We start from the raw sequence: 13,482 nt of genomic DNA on the forward strand, positions 1-13,482 counted from the left end.
CAGGAGGGGTAGAAGGTGATGATGGGACTTCTAGCTGAGGATGGGGAGCTGGGTGGATCAGACTCAGGGGGTAGAGGGGTTATGCCTGAGTGTTTGAGGGCACATTGCACATCCTTACTCCATAAAGAAGCGAAACCTGTTTAACCACTCCCCACCCCCAAGATACTTAGTCTCACCCTGGGTACTTAGGGATGGAAGGGACTTACAGCATAGGATATTAGAACCTAGAGAGTACAGACCCATGGGATTGATGCTATGGTAAAGCCAGGGTTTGGGATCATTGCATCAGAACAGCTCCTGCTGTGGCTCACCTGGACTCATAAGACAGGCTGGTGGAGGCAGAGCCAGATGTGCTGGCAGCATCAGTGGAGTCCACATCTGAGAAAAATGTTTGGCCTGAGCTGGCACTGGAAGAGAAGGGGAATAAAAGTAATACTGTCCTTGTTCCAAGTGGGAACTCAGTTCTCTCATCTTGGCCAACTGAAGGTTGCTAAGGCATGCCATCATCCAGATCATAGAACATTAGACCTAGAAGGGCTCATGAAACTTTATTTAGGCATCATTAGAGAAGCCTCCTGAGGGGAAGTGACAAGTCTAAAATCACAAATAAGCAAGTCTTCTAATTCCCACATTTTGTGTACCTTTTGACGCTATCACCTCCATCTTCTCTATTAAAGTGGTTGCCACCACCCCACCCACCCCACACTTCCCCCCACCAACCCTTGTATGACCGAGAAACATGACATACTAGAAAGAACACTAGATTTTGGAAGAGAAGACCCAAAATGGAATTCCAGTGTTGTCAGATGTTGGCTGTGTATCATTCCACAAGTCACAGCTCTTTTTTGTCCCCAGTTTTCCTATCTTTAGAATGAGGACATGGGACTAGATGATCACTCAGTTCCCTTCCAGCTCTAGATACCCTGATCAGTATTCTCCTGCCTTTGGCAAGGGCATTGGTAACATCTTCCCTTTCTCCCTACCCTCTTCCACCCCATCTGGTGTGTTCAAATGTATGAGGTGGGGATTCACCTCAATTACCTTTTTAAACTCTGAATCTCATCTAGTGTAAAGTCAAAAATGCTGGCCAAGTGGTGATTGGTGCTCCAGGCTGAAGTGAAGTCACTCTAAGGGCACAGAAGAAAGATGAAGAAAGTCACTAAACACCTGGCACTCACTCATCCCCTTTCCCCACCCTCTTTTAGAAAGCCTTCCTCTTCTCTTCCTACCCTCCCTCCCTCCAAAAGACCTGGGAGAGCCCTACATCCCAGCCATGGCATAAACCCTGTGAGGGCAGGAAGCCTATTCTCATCATCCTTCAGATACACTGCAACCCCTTAGCCTAGGGCTGCGGCTCTGGTCAAGTGACTAACTTCCATGAGCCTCGATTCCCTTGCCTCCAAAATAGGAATACTACTCCCCACCCCATGGGGTTGTTGCAGAAAAAAGCACTGTTGAATGCCTTAAAGTATTGGAGAGATGTGAGTTCTTATAATGGTCAAATACTTAGTACTTGATTGTCTTAAGCTACTGATGTATAGTGAAAAGAAGATTAGGTTTGGAGTCAGGAGACCTGGTTCAAATCTTGACTCAGCCATTGAGAAGCTGTAGGATCTTGGGCATACTTTTCCTCTCTTAGGTCTTGGTTTCCTTCTTTGTCCTGGGGCTACCACCTTAGGATGTTGTGAGAGAATTTTGGTGAAAGTGCTTTTGGAAGCATGGGGCTCTTAGTAGCTTTAATGATGTTGGTCATTTCTGGTTTCCCAGGAAGCTCAACATATTTCCTCCTAGACTATCAGCACTGTATGGCAGGGACCATATCTTCTTTACCTTTATTTCTCTGCTGAAGGCAGAGACCAGATTTAAGGAACAGGAAGAACCACAGAGTTCTGCCCATAATAAGAATAGACTATTAAGTAGATAACTGCCTTCTTTCTCAGAGCCTTCTAACCATGAGGTTAGTGAAGGCAAAGTGCTAGATTCAGAATGGAAGGGACCTTAGAAATGATGAAGAAACTGAGGTTCAGGGAGATTAAATAACTTGCTTATTTAATAAATAATAATAAATAAATTGATTAATTAAACGAATAACTCATTTAATTATAATATGTAGCAGAGGCAAGACTTGAACACAAGTCCAGTGCCCTTTTTACTACATCCCTGAAGAAGAGGGTCAAGAGCTCCCTAATAATTGCTCAACAAATCTCTCAGCACTGTGACCCAAGTAGACTTTGTAAGTAGCATTCCAAGTTCCTCCCAGGATGGGCGAACCTGGCCTGGTCCTAGCATCACTGTTACCCTTCACCTGACTCTGAGCCACTTGGATCTGGTAATGCAAAGGACCACTTGGCCTCCAGCTGCCCTGTCCTCTGAAATTGACAGGGGAAGAGGTCCTGTTCCTTAAGTCTGGTCCCTGGCCATAGATGCCAGGGCTCAGAGATGAGGTAGCATTAGAGGTGCCATATTTTAAAAATGGAACAGTGGAAGAAGCCTTGGCTTGAGTCAACACCCATGAGTTCTAGTCAAGACTGTTGTTGATGGCCCACTAGGTAACCTTGCACATATTATATACCCTATCTAGGCTTTGATTTCTTGACCTATAAAATTTGAACAATCTCTGCCATGCTTCTCAGACAGGGCTTACAGGTTTCAGAATTTAAAGTTTAAATGGTCCTAAATAGTTGGACTATCTAGTTAGACTCTCATTTTATGGACAGGAAATCAAAGTCTAGAGAGGGGAAGAGATTTGCCCGAGTTTATATAGCCAGGATTTGAACTCAGGTATTCTGACTTCATATCCATGGCTCTTCCCAACATTATACTAAAACTTTTGATGAGGATCTAATGAAGTGGCTAAGGTGTGAGTGCCTGGAGAAATGTGAAGCACTGTATAAATTAGAGAGGCATTATTTTCACCAAAGCTACCGGGAATTTCTCCAAGACAGGGTGTTATAGATGGTCACCAAAGTTAGGGATGAGAGGAAGAGAAGGTATATTTCTTTTATAAATAAAGTCTTGCTGGTTTGTACAGACCCAGAAAAGTAAAGGTGTGGAGAGTAAGACAGACAGTGAGAAACTAACACTGGGAATAGCATCTTCCAACAAAAATTTTGATCTTTTTCTTCTAACAACTCGCCTTTTCTGCTGTTCATGAGGCACCGAACTGTGGACACAGAAAAGGGAGAGAGAGAGAGTGAGCCTCCCCTCTTCTCCCCCTCACCATGGGGAAGAGGGGAAGGGAATAGGAGTCTAATGTGGGGAAACTGAGCAGTTGGATATCCAAGAAGGGGGAGACCAGGGCAAAGATTCAGCTCCTCCCATCCTGTGGAAAGAACTGAGTACTGGCCAGAGATGGACAGGGGCTTAGGTCATGGAGAAGGGAAGGGATCACAGGAAAAGGTCAGGGGCTTGGATCATGGCAGATGGGCAGAGGGAAGGGCTGGGCTCACAAGATTTTAGCAGTGGAAAAGGATAGGGGCATAACACCATGGAAAGTTGGGGCTAGAATCATGTAGAGGCTGTGGCTTCAGGGATGAGATAGAATAAGGACCGGAGGTAGGATCAGAGGCAGGTGGAAGATAGGGGCTGACTGGGGTCCTGAGAAGGCTGGGAACATAGGCATGGAAGGGCCTAAGTAACTCTCAAGATAGCATGACACGATTAGGATGAAAGCTGAGGCCATGGGGCAAAGGGCAGCAGCTGGGGTCTCAGGACTGGATAGGGGAGGGGAAGTTCAGTGTCTACTGTACTTCCCTGTCTTCTCAGGCTGGGATCTGAGGGCAGAAATACCAAGTCACTGCTGCAGCTCCAGCCCCCTCGGCCTGTGCGGGGAGCCCTCCTAGGGCACTGACCTATGCTTGGTTTGGTATTTGCTCTTCCCTCTCTTCTGTAGATCAGAGGAGGTGCCGCCATTCTCCTTCAGGGACACCACCTTATCTGGCAGCAGTTTACCAGGGGGGTTAGGAGGGACCCGGATCCTCAGTCGGAAGATACATTTCTTCTTCTTGATCTCTTTGCCACAGAGAAACCTAATATGACAAGTGCAAAATTACTAGCATTTATTAAATAGCCTTCATGTATAGAACACCATGCACTAAGGCAAGCATTGAGGAGGAGCAGTGGGCAAAGGGGCTGAGAAAATGCTTCGGGGCTTAGCACAGCCCCTTATCTCTAGAGTCAGAGGTTAGCTGAACCCCAGCCCCAAACACCTTTTGGGTCCAAAAGAGATGGTCACAATACAGTTATGAGCCTCAATTTTCCTAGGGAACTGAGGACCCCATCAGGTATAAAAATACAATAAACATTTGTTAACCATCTACTCTTTACATAGAATAGGAGTTCTTAACCCGGGGTCCATAAACCTTTTTTCTTTTTTTTTTAATCCTTGCCTTCTCCCTTAGACTTGATACTAAGGGTCAATTTCAGGGTAGAACAGTGGTCAGGGCTAGGCAACCAGGGTTAAATGACTAGCCCAGGGTTACAGAGCTAGGAAGTATCCGAGGCTAGATTTGAACCTCAGTTCTTCTGACCCCAGGCCTAGTGCTCTATCTACTGTGCTACCTAGTTGACCCACCAACATGAACTTATTATTTTTTAAAAAATCTTGGTAACTGTATTTTAAAAGTGATTCAATGTATCTTATGCATTTAGGAACATTCTTCTGAGTCTACAGGTTTCACTAGTCCACCCCCCCAAAATTTCCATGACACCAAAAAGGTTAAGAATCTCTGCTGTAAAGTGAAATAAGCAGAACCAGGAGAACGTTGTACACAGTAACAGCAATATTTTGGAATGATTAAATGTGGCAGACTTAACTACTCTCAGCAATACGAGTCAGGACAATTCTGAGGGACATATGGCAAAAAATGCTATCCACCTCCAGAGAAAGAACTGTTGGAGAAGGAATGCAGATGAAAGCATACTATTTCTCACTTGTTTATTTGGGTATATGTTGTAGAGTTTGGGTTTTATAAGATGATTCTCTCACAAAAATAAACAATATGGAAATAAGTTTTGCAAGACAATATGTGTATAATCCAGACTGAATTGTTTGGCAGTTCCCAAGAAGAGAAGGAAGGGAGGGAGGGAGACAATTTGGATTATATAACTTGAAAAAATTTATGTGGAAATTTGTTATTACATGTAATTGGTAAAATAAAATATAAAAACAGCCAAATAAATAAATTAACATATCAGAAAAAAAGAATCTCTGCTCTAGAATATTGTGTCGGCCACCATATAAAAGAGATAAAGTTTACATTAGGCATAGTCCTTGCCCTCAAGGAACTTACAGATCAATAGGATCAATGACACAAAACCAGAAACATGTATTATAATGTGTATTATAGCAAAGAGTGCTAAAAAGGTACAAAGAAAATTCTACAGTGAGATATAAGAGGGGAACCATGGAGAACTTCCTAGAAGTGGGGTAGCATTCTGAGTTATGGCTACTTCTTCTCAATACATCTCAACCCTGACATCCTATCCCTCAAAACTTGACTCCTGCTGTCCCCCACATCCAGAATCACGGATTTAGAAAAGGAAGAAAACCCTGGGGTCATTTAGTCTAGCCTAATTTTATAAGATGAGGAAAATGAGGCTGTGCGGTTAATGCGGCTCTAGGTCCCCAAAGTAGGCAGTGGAAGAGATGTAGTGTGATTCCAGGCCTCCCAACTCCAGATTCAAGGTTATTTTCTCTGTCTTTTAGTAAATTCCTGGACCTATGCACTCATCCTACAGGGTCCAGTTCAAGCCCCATCTCCTCACTGAAGCTTTTCTTGGTCACTCTGTTCTGCAAGAAGTTGCCCTCCTCGAGCATTATGGCTAAATCTCAACTTCACTCATATCACATTCTTTGATTTCTTCAACATGGATTAATTACTTTCCATATGTGGAACACTGGAAGAGGTTACTAAGCCACGGACCCTGCCCTCCTGGAGCTTATTGAGTAATAATTTCTCATCCTATAATTCACATATCTTACTTCTTTGTGTCTTTGTTATATCTTCCTTTTTAAAGAGTAAATGCCTTAAAAACAGAAATGATGCAATTTCTCATCTTTGTATTCACAGTTCCTTAGATATAGTAAGTAACTACAAATTGTTTTTAATTGAAAAGCTGGTTAACTTTGCTAAACAACCTGCCTCTACAGAATAGAATCCTCCAGAAAGGATTCGAGTCATTGTCATAGGGAGTCTTCAAAAGATAAGTGCCTAAGGAAACTGGGTGATGCTGCCTCCAATCTCCCCTTCACCTAATGTTCACTTTAACAAGTTTATCAAGAATTTGGGCTCAATCCTGTGGAACATGTAAAAGGAGACACTGTGCCCTTCAAAGAGATAAGGAAATTAAAACACTGAGACTGTAAGGAAAGTGGTTCCCCCTCACCCCCAGTTGCTAATAAGCATTTATGTAGCACCTACTATATACCAAGAATTGTGCTAAGTATAAGAAAGAACAAATTAAGATACTACAAACAGCAGGGAGCTAGGTGGCTCAGTGGATAGAGCTCCAGGTCTGGAGTAAGGAAAACATGGGTTCAAATCTGGCCTTAGACACTTCTTATCTGTGTGACCCTGGGCAAATCACTTAAGCACATTTGCCTAGCCCTTCCCTTTCTGTCTTACAGTTGTTACTAGACAGAAGGTAAGGGCTTTAAAAAAAAAAGATACCATAAAAAAAGAATCATAAATTTCGAATCAGAAGGAATCTTAGAGATCATCTAGTCTAACACTGCCATTTTACAGATGAGTAAGCAAAGGTGGGAGAGAGCATAAGAGACTTGCCCAATGTCAGAGATAACAAGAGGCCATTGCCAGGAGTTTCATCCAAGTCCTGGCTCCAAACCCAGTGTTTTTTCCACTGGACCATACTGCCTCCCCAAGGCTACAAGATATTCTGCAGGTCCCAAGGACAATCTATGGTAATTATCATGTGGAAGAGATATTAAACCTATCCTACTTGGCTCTAGGGGGGAGAACTAGGACCTATGGTGGGAAGTTATAGAGAGGCTGATTTGGGTCTGGCCTAAGGAAGTAAAATAGTCATTTCTGAAGGCAACCGACTGTCTCCTGAGGAAGTGATTTCTATATCACTAGAAGTGTCTGGTCAGAGGTTGAATGCTCATCTATAGTCTTGTATATTTCTGCATTTGCAGGAGGCTGGACTAGATATATGCTAAGATACCACCATCCTAAGATTCAAGGTCTAAATGGGAAGAGAGGCAGTTTAGTATGATGAAGAGAAAACTAGACTGAAAGTCAGATGAACTTTGTTGTTGTTTGGTTGTGTGAGCCAGATCTGACTCTTTGTGACCAACCCCATTTGGGGATTTTATGGCAAAGATCCTGGAGTAGTTTCCCATTTCCTTCTCCAACTAATTTTACAGGTAATTAAACTGAGGCAAACAGGGTTAAGTGACTTGCCCAAGATCACACAATAAGATGCAAAATGAGGATGCTAATGATACTTGTTATCGTTAACAGACCCAGGGCTGTTTTGAACAATGTATTTTGTAAAACTGAAAAAGTATACTTCTGACTTTGATGGATCTCCAGTACCTTCTGCCCAGTGCCTGGCATATAGTGGGTACTCAAGAAAGAGTTGTTGATCAAATGACCTCTATGGATAGTAGAAATAATTAATAATAATAGCTAGCACTTATGGAGTGCTTTACGTTTTACAAAGCAATTTACAAATGATTTTTTTGATCCTTATCTTAACTCTGGAAGGTAAGTGCTATTATTATCCCTATTTTATTGATGAAAAAAGTGAAGCTGAGAGAAGTTAAGTGACTTATGCAGGGTCACATAGCTAAGAAGCATTAGACATTGGATTCTAAATTCAGTCTTCCTGACTCCAGGTCTAGTGCTCTACCCAGTGCACCACACTGCTACCAGAAGAGATAACAATTCATCTGGGTCCTCCCATTCTGTGTAACTCTTATCCATGTTCCATCTGTAAATACGCCAAACAACTGGACTTGGTGAGGGGAAAGGATGTGTAGCCTTTAGTTCTCCAAATGTGGTTTGTAGAGGATACACAGGCTGGCCACTGGTTAGCCCTCCCTCTTGCCACATCTTTCCTGCTTACATGGCTTCCTAAGGGCATCTCTGCTTGTAGAACTCCTGGCTGGTGGCAGTTCCAAACTGCTCAGGTCCAGCATGTGCCTCTCTGTTCACTGCCTTTTGGATGACTGTCAGCTGTACTTCTTCAGAGCCAGTAACATAACCATGACTTAAAGCCCTAGAGAGTCACTGGAATGGACATTAGAAAGTGGATGCTTTGTTTCAGGCAGAAACTTAAATCACTAAAAGCATTGTTTGCCTCCCCCAAAACAATTCAGCTTGCTCCCTTTTGGATGTCCCTTCTCTTTGAGGATGGATGCTCTCATATATGAGCTATTGCTTTAGAAAATGCTACAGCAATTGAATTATCATCATTATCATCTAAAAAATGAAGGGTTGGACTAGAGATAACCTCTCAGACCTGTTCCAGCTCTAATGTCCCATGTCCTAAGGTCTTAATCTACTTTCTACATTCTATGACTTTGAGGTTATTGGGGACAGTGTGGAAAGATAATTTGGATTTGTTTTTTCTTAAACCTTTATGTCCTATCTTTGAATCAATGCCACTTTTGGTTCCAAGGCAGAAGAGCAGAGCTAGGCAATGGAGGTTAAGTGACTTGCCCAGGGTCACCCAGCTAGGTAATGTCTGAGGCTATATTTGAACCCAGGACCCCCCCCCCATCTCTAGGCTTGGTTTTCAATACACTGAGCCACCCAGCTGCACCTGATAATTTGGATTTATATAGGCAGAATGGCCTAGATTTATATAGGCAGAAAGGAGAAGGCAGCTAGGTGGTTCAGGGAATAGAGTGCTGGGCCTGGAATCAGGAAGACCTGAATTCAATTCCAGCCTCAGAATCTTGGGCAAGTCACTTAGCCTCTGATTGCCTGACAAGAGGATCCACTAGAGAAGAAAATGGCAAACCACTTGAATATGCTGTCAAGAAAATCCCAAGGATAGCTATCATTCATGGAGTCATAACTGAAAGACTCAACGATAACAACAAAGGCAAAAAAGGCATTTTTTAAAGCTAGGAGGTATCAGGCAGCTTTGGGGTACAGAGGAGGGAAAGACACAGCTAAAGACGCAGAGGCAGGAAGGAAGAGCCTCAAGGTTGGGGGGAAATCATACGTTCAGATTTGAAGCCAGCCCATCTTTTGGTCTCTCCCACTATCATCCCCCACTCACCTGCTTTTGTAGCTGTTCAGTGCATTAAGGAGATGGGGTCCTCGCTCTGTCACTGGGGTGCTGGTCAGCTGAGGAAGGAATTCAGTTACACATTAAGCACCTGCTATGTGCCGGGTACTGTCCCGGTGCTAGAGAAACAAAGACAAAAATGAAACAATTCTGGATCTCAAGGAGAAACGGGAACATTTGCCTTCAGTATGGGACACCTGCAAAGTCTCAGGCTTGGGTCAAGTTGTTTCCCCTCTACTGCTTCAAGCACTAATTCCAGTCTCAACTTGTAGGTAAGCATGGAGTTCCTCGAACCCTGTTAACTAGGCAGTGACTTCACAGACCTGATTAGATCTCTGGTCTAGGGGCTATAGCTGACAGTTAGAGCAGCGCTTTTTGTCAAGAGGGGAGACATAAAAAGAGAGAGAGAGCCTGGGTTTCAGGAGATCAGAATTTGAGTCCTAACTCTGCCATGTGACCCTGGATAAGTCACTTTTCTCTCTTGGGGTCTCAGTGTCCTTATCTATAAAAACAAAGGGATTGGACTAAATGATCTCAGAAAGACCTTTCCGGATCTAGATATCTAGGCTTTAATGTCTCAGAGTCATGGTCTTCTCATCTGTAAAATAAGGCACTAGTCTTTGCCTTGTATTTACTACAGGGCTACTTATAGGATCCAATCGGATTATAAAGTACTTTGGAGCTGTAAGATGCTTAGAAGATGGAAGCAGACACCCTGGCTCAGCTGTTTATTAGCTGTATGGACTGGATTATATATGACTTATTTATAATGTTATAATTGTTATAAAGTTATAATGACTTAATAACTCCCTGAGCTTCAGTGATGGCATGTGCATCAATTGAGAGCACCCTAATACTTCATAATGTGTAGCAAAATAATGAAAAAGATTCAGTTTTCCCAGAACATGCTATTCAAAGTTTAACCAGCAGGGAGCAATCTTGCCTCAGTTTTCCCCAGAACCCAGAGGTCTCACGCTAAAGAAGTAGTCCCAGAACTGCTCAGAGGCTACTTCTTTCCATTCCTGATGGACTCCCGACTCCCTCCCAGACCACTGAAGGTAGGCAGAACAGGGTTAGCAGGACCGTTTCCTGAAACTGGCACCTCTGGGTTGTAAACAGTCTTTTGAACTTTACATTCTTTTTGTTTCAACTTAACAAACATGCAATGAAAAGAATCTTGGACTGAGGGTCCTGGATCTGTCACTAGCTAGCTGTGTGACTTGCAAGAAGTCACTTCTCCTTGACTGGCTTCCGCTTCTTCCACTGTAAAAAGAACTGGTTGTAGTAGCTGCTCTTTAAGATCTTCTTAGAATTCTGACATTTTCTCTTCTTGGGTCTTTTCCAGCTTTAGCAGCCTGATTTCCAGCACTTTATTTTTCTTCCTTCTCTATTCTTTGTCCCATGTCTCAGTCACTGTTTGCCTTCTCTTTCCCATCCCCAACCCTGGTACCTTGCCAAGCTGAAGAAGATCCCAGTGGTGATTGACAAAGGCTAGGATTTCTTCAAAATCAAAGTATTTCTTCTTGCTCTGAACCCCCAGGTTGTAGAGGGCAAGGTGAACCACATCCACCCTGGGGATAGAAGGAAAAGGTTTAGAAGGGGATTACCCTTTCAGCCCCATGGCCACTTCCAAGTGAGAGGCTAGGAGAAATGTTTCATGTCCTAAGCCGGTATATTGATGGGAACATCATAGCCAGAAGAAGGGGAAAAAATCTAGGGATAAAAGGCAAAGACAGTATCTTTTTTTTTTTCTCCAAGAGAGAGAAAGCTAACTTGGTCCAGGAAGGGTCAAGACCTCTGTTCTTTGGGTCCCATTTCCTGACTCACAAATTACTAAGGCTAACAATAACAATAGTTAGCATTTATATAGTGCTTTAAACTTTACAAAGTACTTTACAAATATTATCCTATTTTATCATTTTATCCCCACAACAACCCTGGGAGGTAGGTGCTATTGTTTTTCCCATTTTACCCGTGGGAAACTGAGGTCTACCCAACCACACCCTACTCTCACCATCTTAGAGGTAGCCTCTTGATATACTCTGGACCCTGGTTGCACACTGAGCAGAAGAACACATAGAACCTGCAAGAAAAAGGGAGAGATGGGATAAGAAAGAGCTTAGAAAGTGCAGAATTGGGCATCTAAGAATCTGTATGACTCTGTCCTCTCTGATCTGGCATGCTCTCCTTCTTCATTTCTGCTGCCTAGCGTTCCTGGTTTCCTTCAAGTCTCAGCTAAAGTCCTCCCTTCTGTAAGAAGCCTTTTCTAGACCTCTTTAATCTTAGTACCTTCCCTCCAAGACTCACCTCAATTTATCCTGAATATATTTGGTGTACATCAAGTTGTTTGCATGTGGGCTCCCATAAGACTGTGAACTCCTTGACACCAGGGATTGGGTTTTTTCCCTTTCTTTATATCCCCATCAATTAGAATGGCACACAGTAGCCACTCAATAAATACTAGTTGACTGACTTGTTGATCGCCTTCAATTTAACCCCTTCTTCATGTTTTCAAAAGTCCATTGGGACTTTTCCTCTAGTCAGCAAGGGCTGACTGGAATTCTGAGCTCCAGGAGTCCACTGCAGGTATGCTCAGATATCCAATCAGTCTTGCCCCCAAAGACTTTTGAGAAAAAGGAGGCAGAAGTTAAATTTTTTTTAAACCCTTACCTTTTGTCTTAGAATCAATACTAAGTATTTGTTCCGAGGCAGGAGAGTGCTAAGGGCTAGGCAATTGGAGTTGACTTAGGAAGGAAGTATCTGAAGCCAGACTTGAACCCAAGACCTCCTGTCCCCAGGTCTGGCACGCTATCCACTGAGGCACCTAGCTGCCTCACAGGAATTAAATTAAATTAGAGAAAAAAGATGAGGCAGAGTAGCCCTTTTCTGGAAACTTCAAATGAATATACTCAAGGAATCAACAAGATCTACACATTGACTTAATGGCCCTCCTTAGAATCAGCTCCCACTCAATCTCTCTCTGTTGTTGAATTCCAACAGGAATTGGCTGCCGAGTTGGAACATGGAGAAGACAGTTAAAGTTTTGTGAAACCACATGCACAATCATACAAACAGGCACTGACATATATACACAGAGAGATATGCAGATACACAGTGATGCATGGGCATAAACACACAAAGTACAAAGAGAAATAAATACATCCAGATGGAAGCACACTTAGGAGGAAACATATATGACCCCACAGCCTTGGTGGGGCAAGAAGAACCTAAGAAGCCTAAGAAAAACACTTGCCTGTCTCCAAACATCATGGGCTCATTCAAGCACTGGGTACAGGCCTCATGAAACCATTGCCTGCATCTGTAACACTGAAGCATTCTTAGGTACCACCTAGGAAGAGAAGAAGCCCACATCAACTTTAGCCTCCTGCTTTCTGTCTCTTGGATGAGTTGGAATAAGGAGGGAGGAGAGAGAAGGGGTAGGATGGAGGGAAAGACAAGGCTGTGAGGGCAGGGATAATCTTTCTTTCTCCAACCCCAAACAAAAATCTTTTCTTAATATCTTCCTTTCTGGGTAATGCACAGTCAACCTATACTGGGAAGCTTTGGTAACCAAAATTCTCATCAAAGAGATACCTTTTCAGAGGAGAGGGCCAAGGCAATTTTCTTGAAAATATGATAATTAATTACTATTACAAGCTAACATCTTACCTTGCTTTATACTTTTAAAAAGCACTTTTCTCTTCATTTCATCTGATTTTCATAATGCCCCATGGATGTTGGTGGGGTAAATATCATTAACCCAATTTGAAAAATGAATAAACTGACACAAAGAGAAAGGAACTGAATTGCTTAGAGTCACAGAGTGAGTGATAGAGCAAGGAACAGAAGCCAGATCTCTTCCACTTCAATCTTTTTCATTTTTTCCTTTCTTTATAGGTGACAATATGTGCCTGAGGTTTAAAACTGCAGTGTCCTGTAGGTTAACATTTCTAAGGGTCTTACAGGGTCTCTTCTAAGAGTCTGAGTCTTCCATTTATGTTCTATGCTACTTCCTTAGAATCATCCTACTTTCTGAAAGTAACAACATAAATCAACCGCATATAATGCTTTAAGATTACATCATTTGAGACTTACAACAAGACTGGGAGGAGGTGTTATAGGTATTGGAATTATCCTTGTTTTACAGGTGAGGAAAGAGGCTCAGAAGTGACTTGCCAATGGGCACACAATACGTGAGAGGTAGGATTCAAACTCAGT

The 13,482-nt window shown here is 42.8% G+C and overlaps 1 protein-coding gene across 2 annotated transcripts in view; it reads right to left on the reverse strand.

Annotated features, from left to right (window-relative positions):
* PHF19 (PHD finger protein 19) overlaps positions 1 to 13,482 on the reverse strand; it is a 53,872-nt gene that overhangs the window by 22,903 nt on the left and 17,487 nt on the right. For both annotated transcript variants that reach the window (XR_008915263.1, XM_056812029.1), the window contains exons 7-14: positions 12,518 to 12,613; positions 11,279 to 11,347; positions 10,715 to 10,835; positions 9,256 to 9,323; positions 3,852 to 4,028; positions 3,082 to 3,163; positions 1,042 to 1,127; positions 312 to 407 (exon numbers count right to left, since the gene is read on the reverse strand). Coding sequence is in view for 1 of the 2 variants with exons in the window: in XM_056812029.1 (XP_056668007.1) it covers positions 312 to 407; positions 1,042 to 1,127; positions 3,082 to 3,163; positions 3,852 to 4,028; positions 9,256 to 9,323; positions 10,715 to 10,835; positions 11,279 to 11,347; positions 12,518 to 12,613 (795 nt within the window). In the remaining variant the exon portion in view is untranslated. The remainder of the gene's footprint in view (positions 1 to 311; positions 408 to 1,041; positions 1,128 to 3,081; positions 3,164 to 3,851; positions 4,029 to 9,255; positions 9,324 to 10,714; positions 10,836 to 11,278; positions 11,348 to 12,517; positions 12,614 to 13,482) is intronic.

This window comes from Monodelphis domestica, chromosome 1 (assembly GCF_027887165.1).
Source record: "Monodelphis domestica isolate mMonDom1 chromosome 1, mMonDom1.pri, whole genome shotgun sequence".
NCBI classification, from domain to species: Eukaryota; Metazoa; Chordata; class Mammalia; order Didelphimorphia; family Didelphidae; genus Monodelphis; species Monodelphis domestica.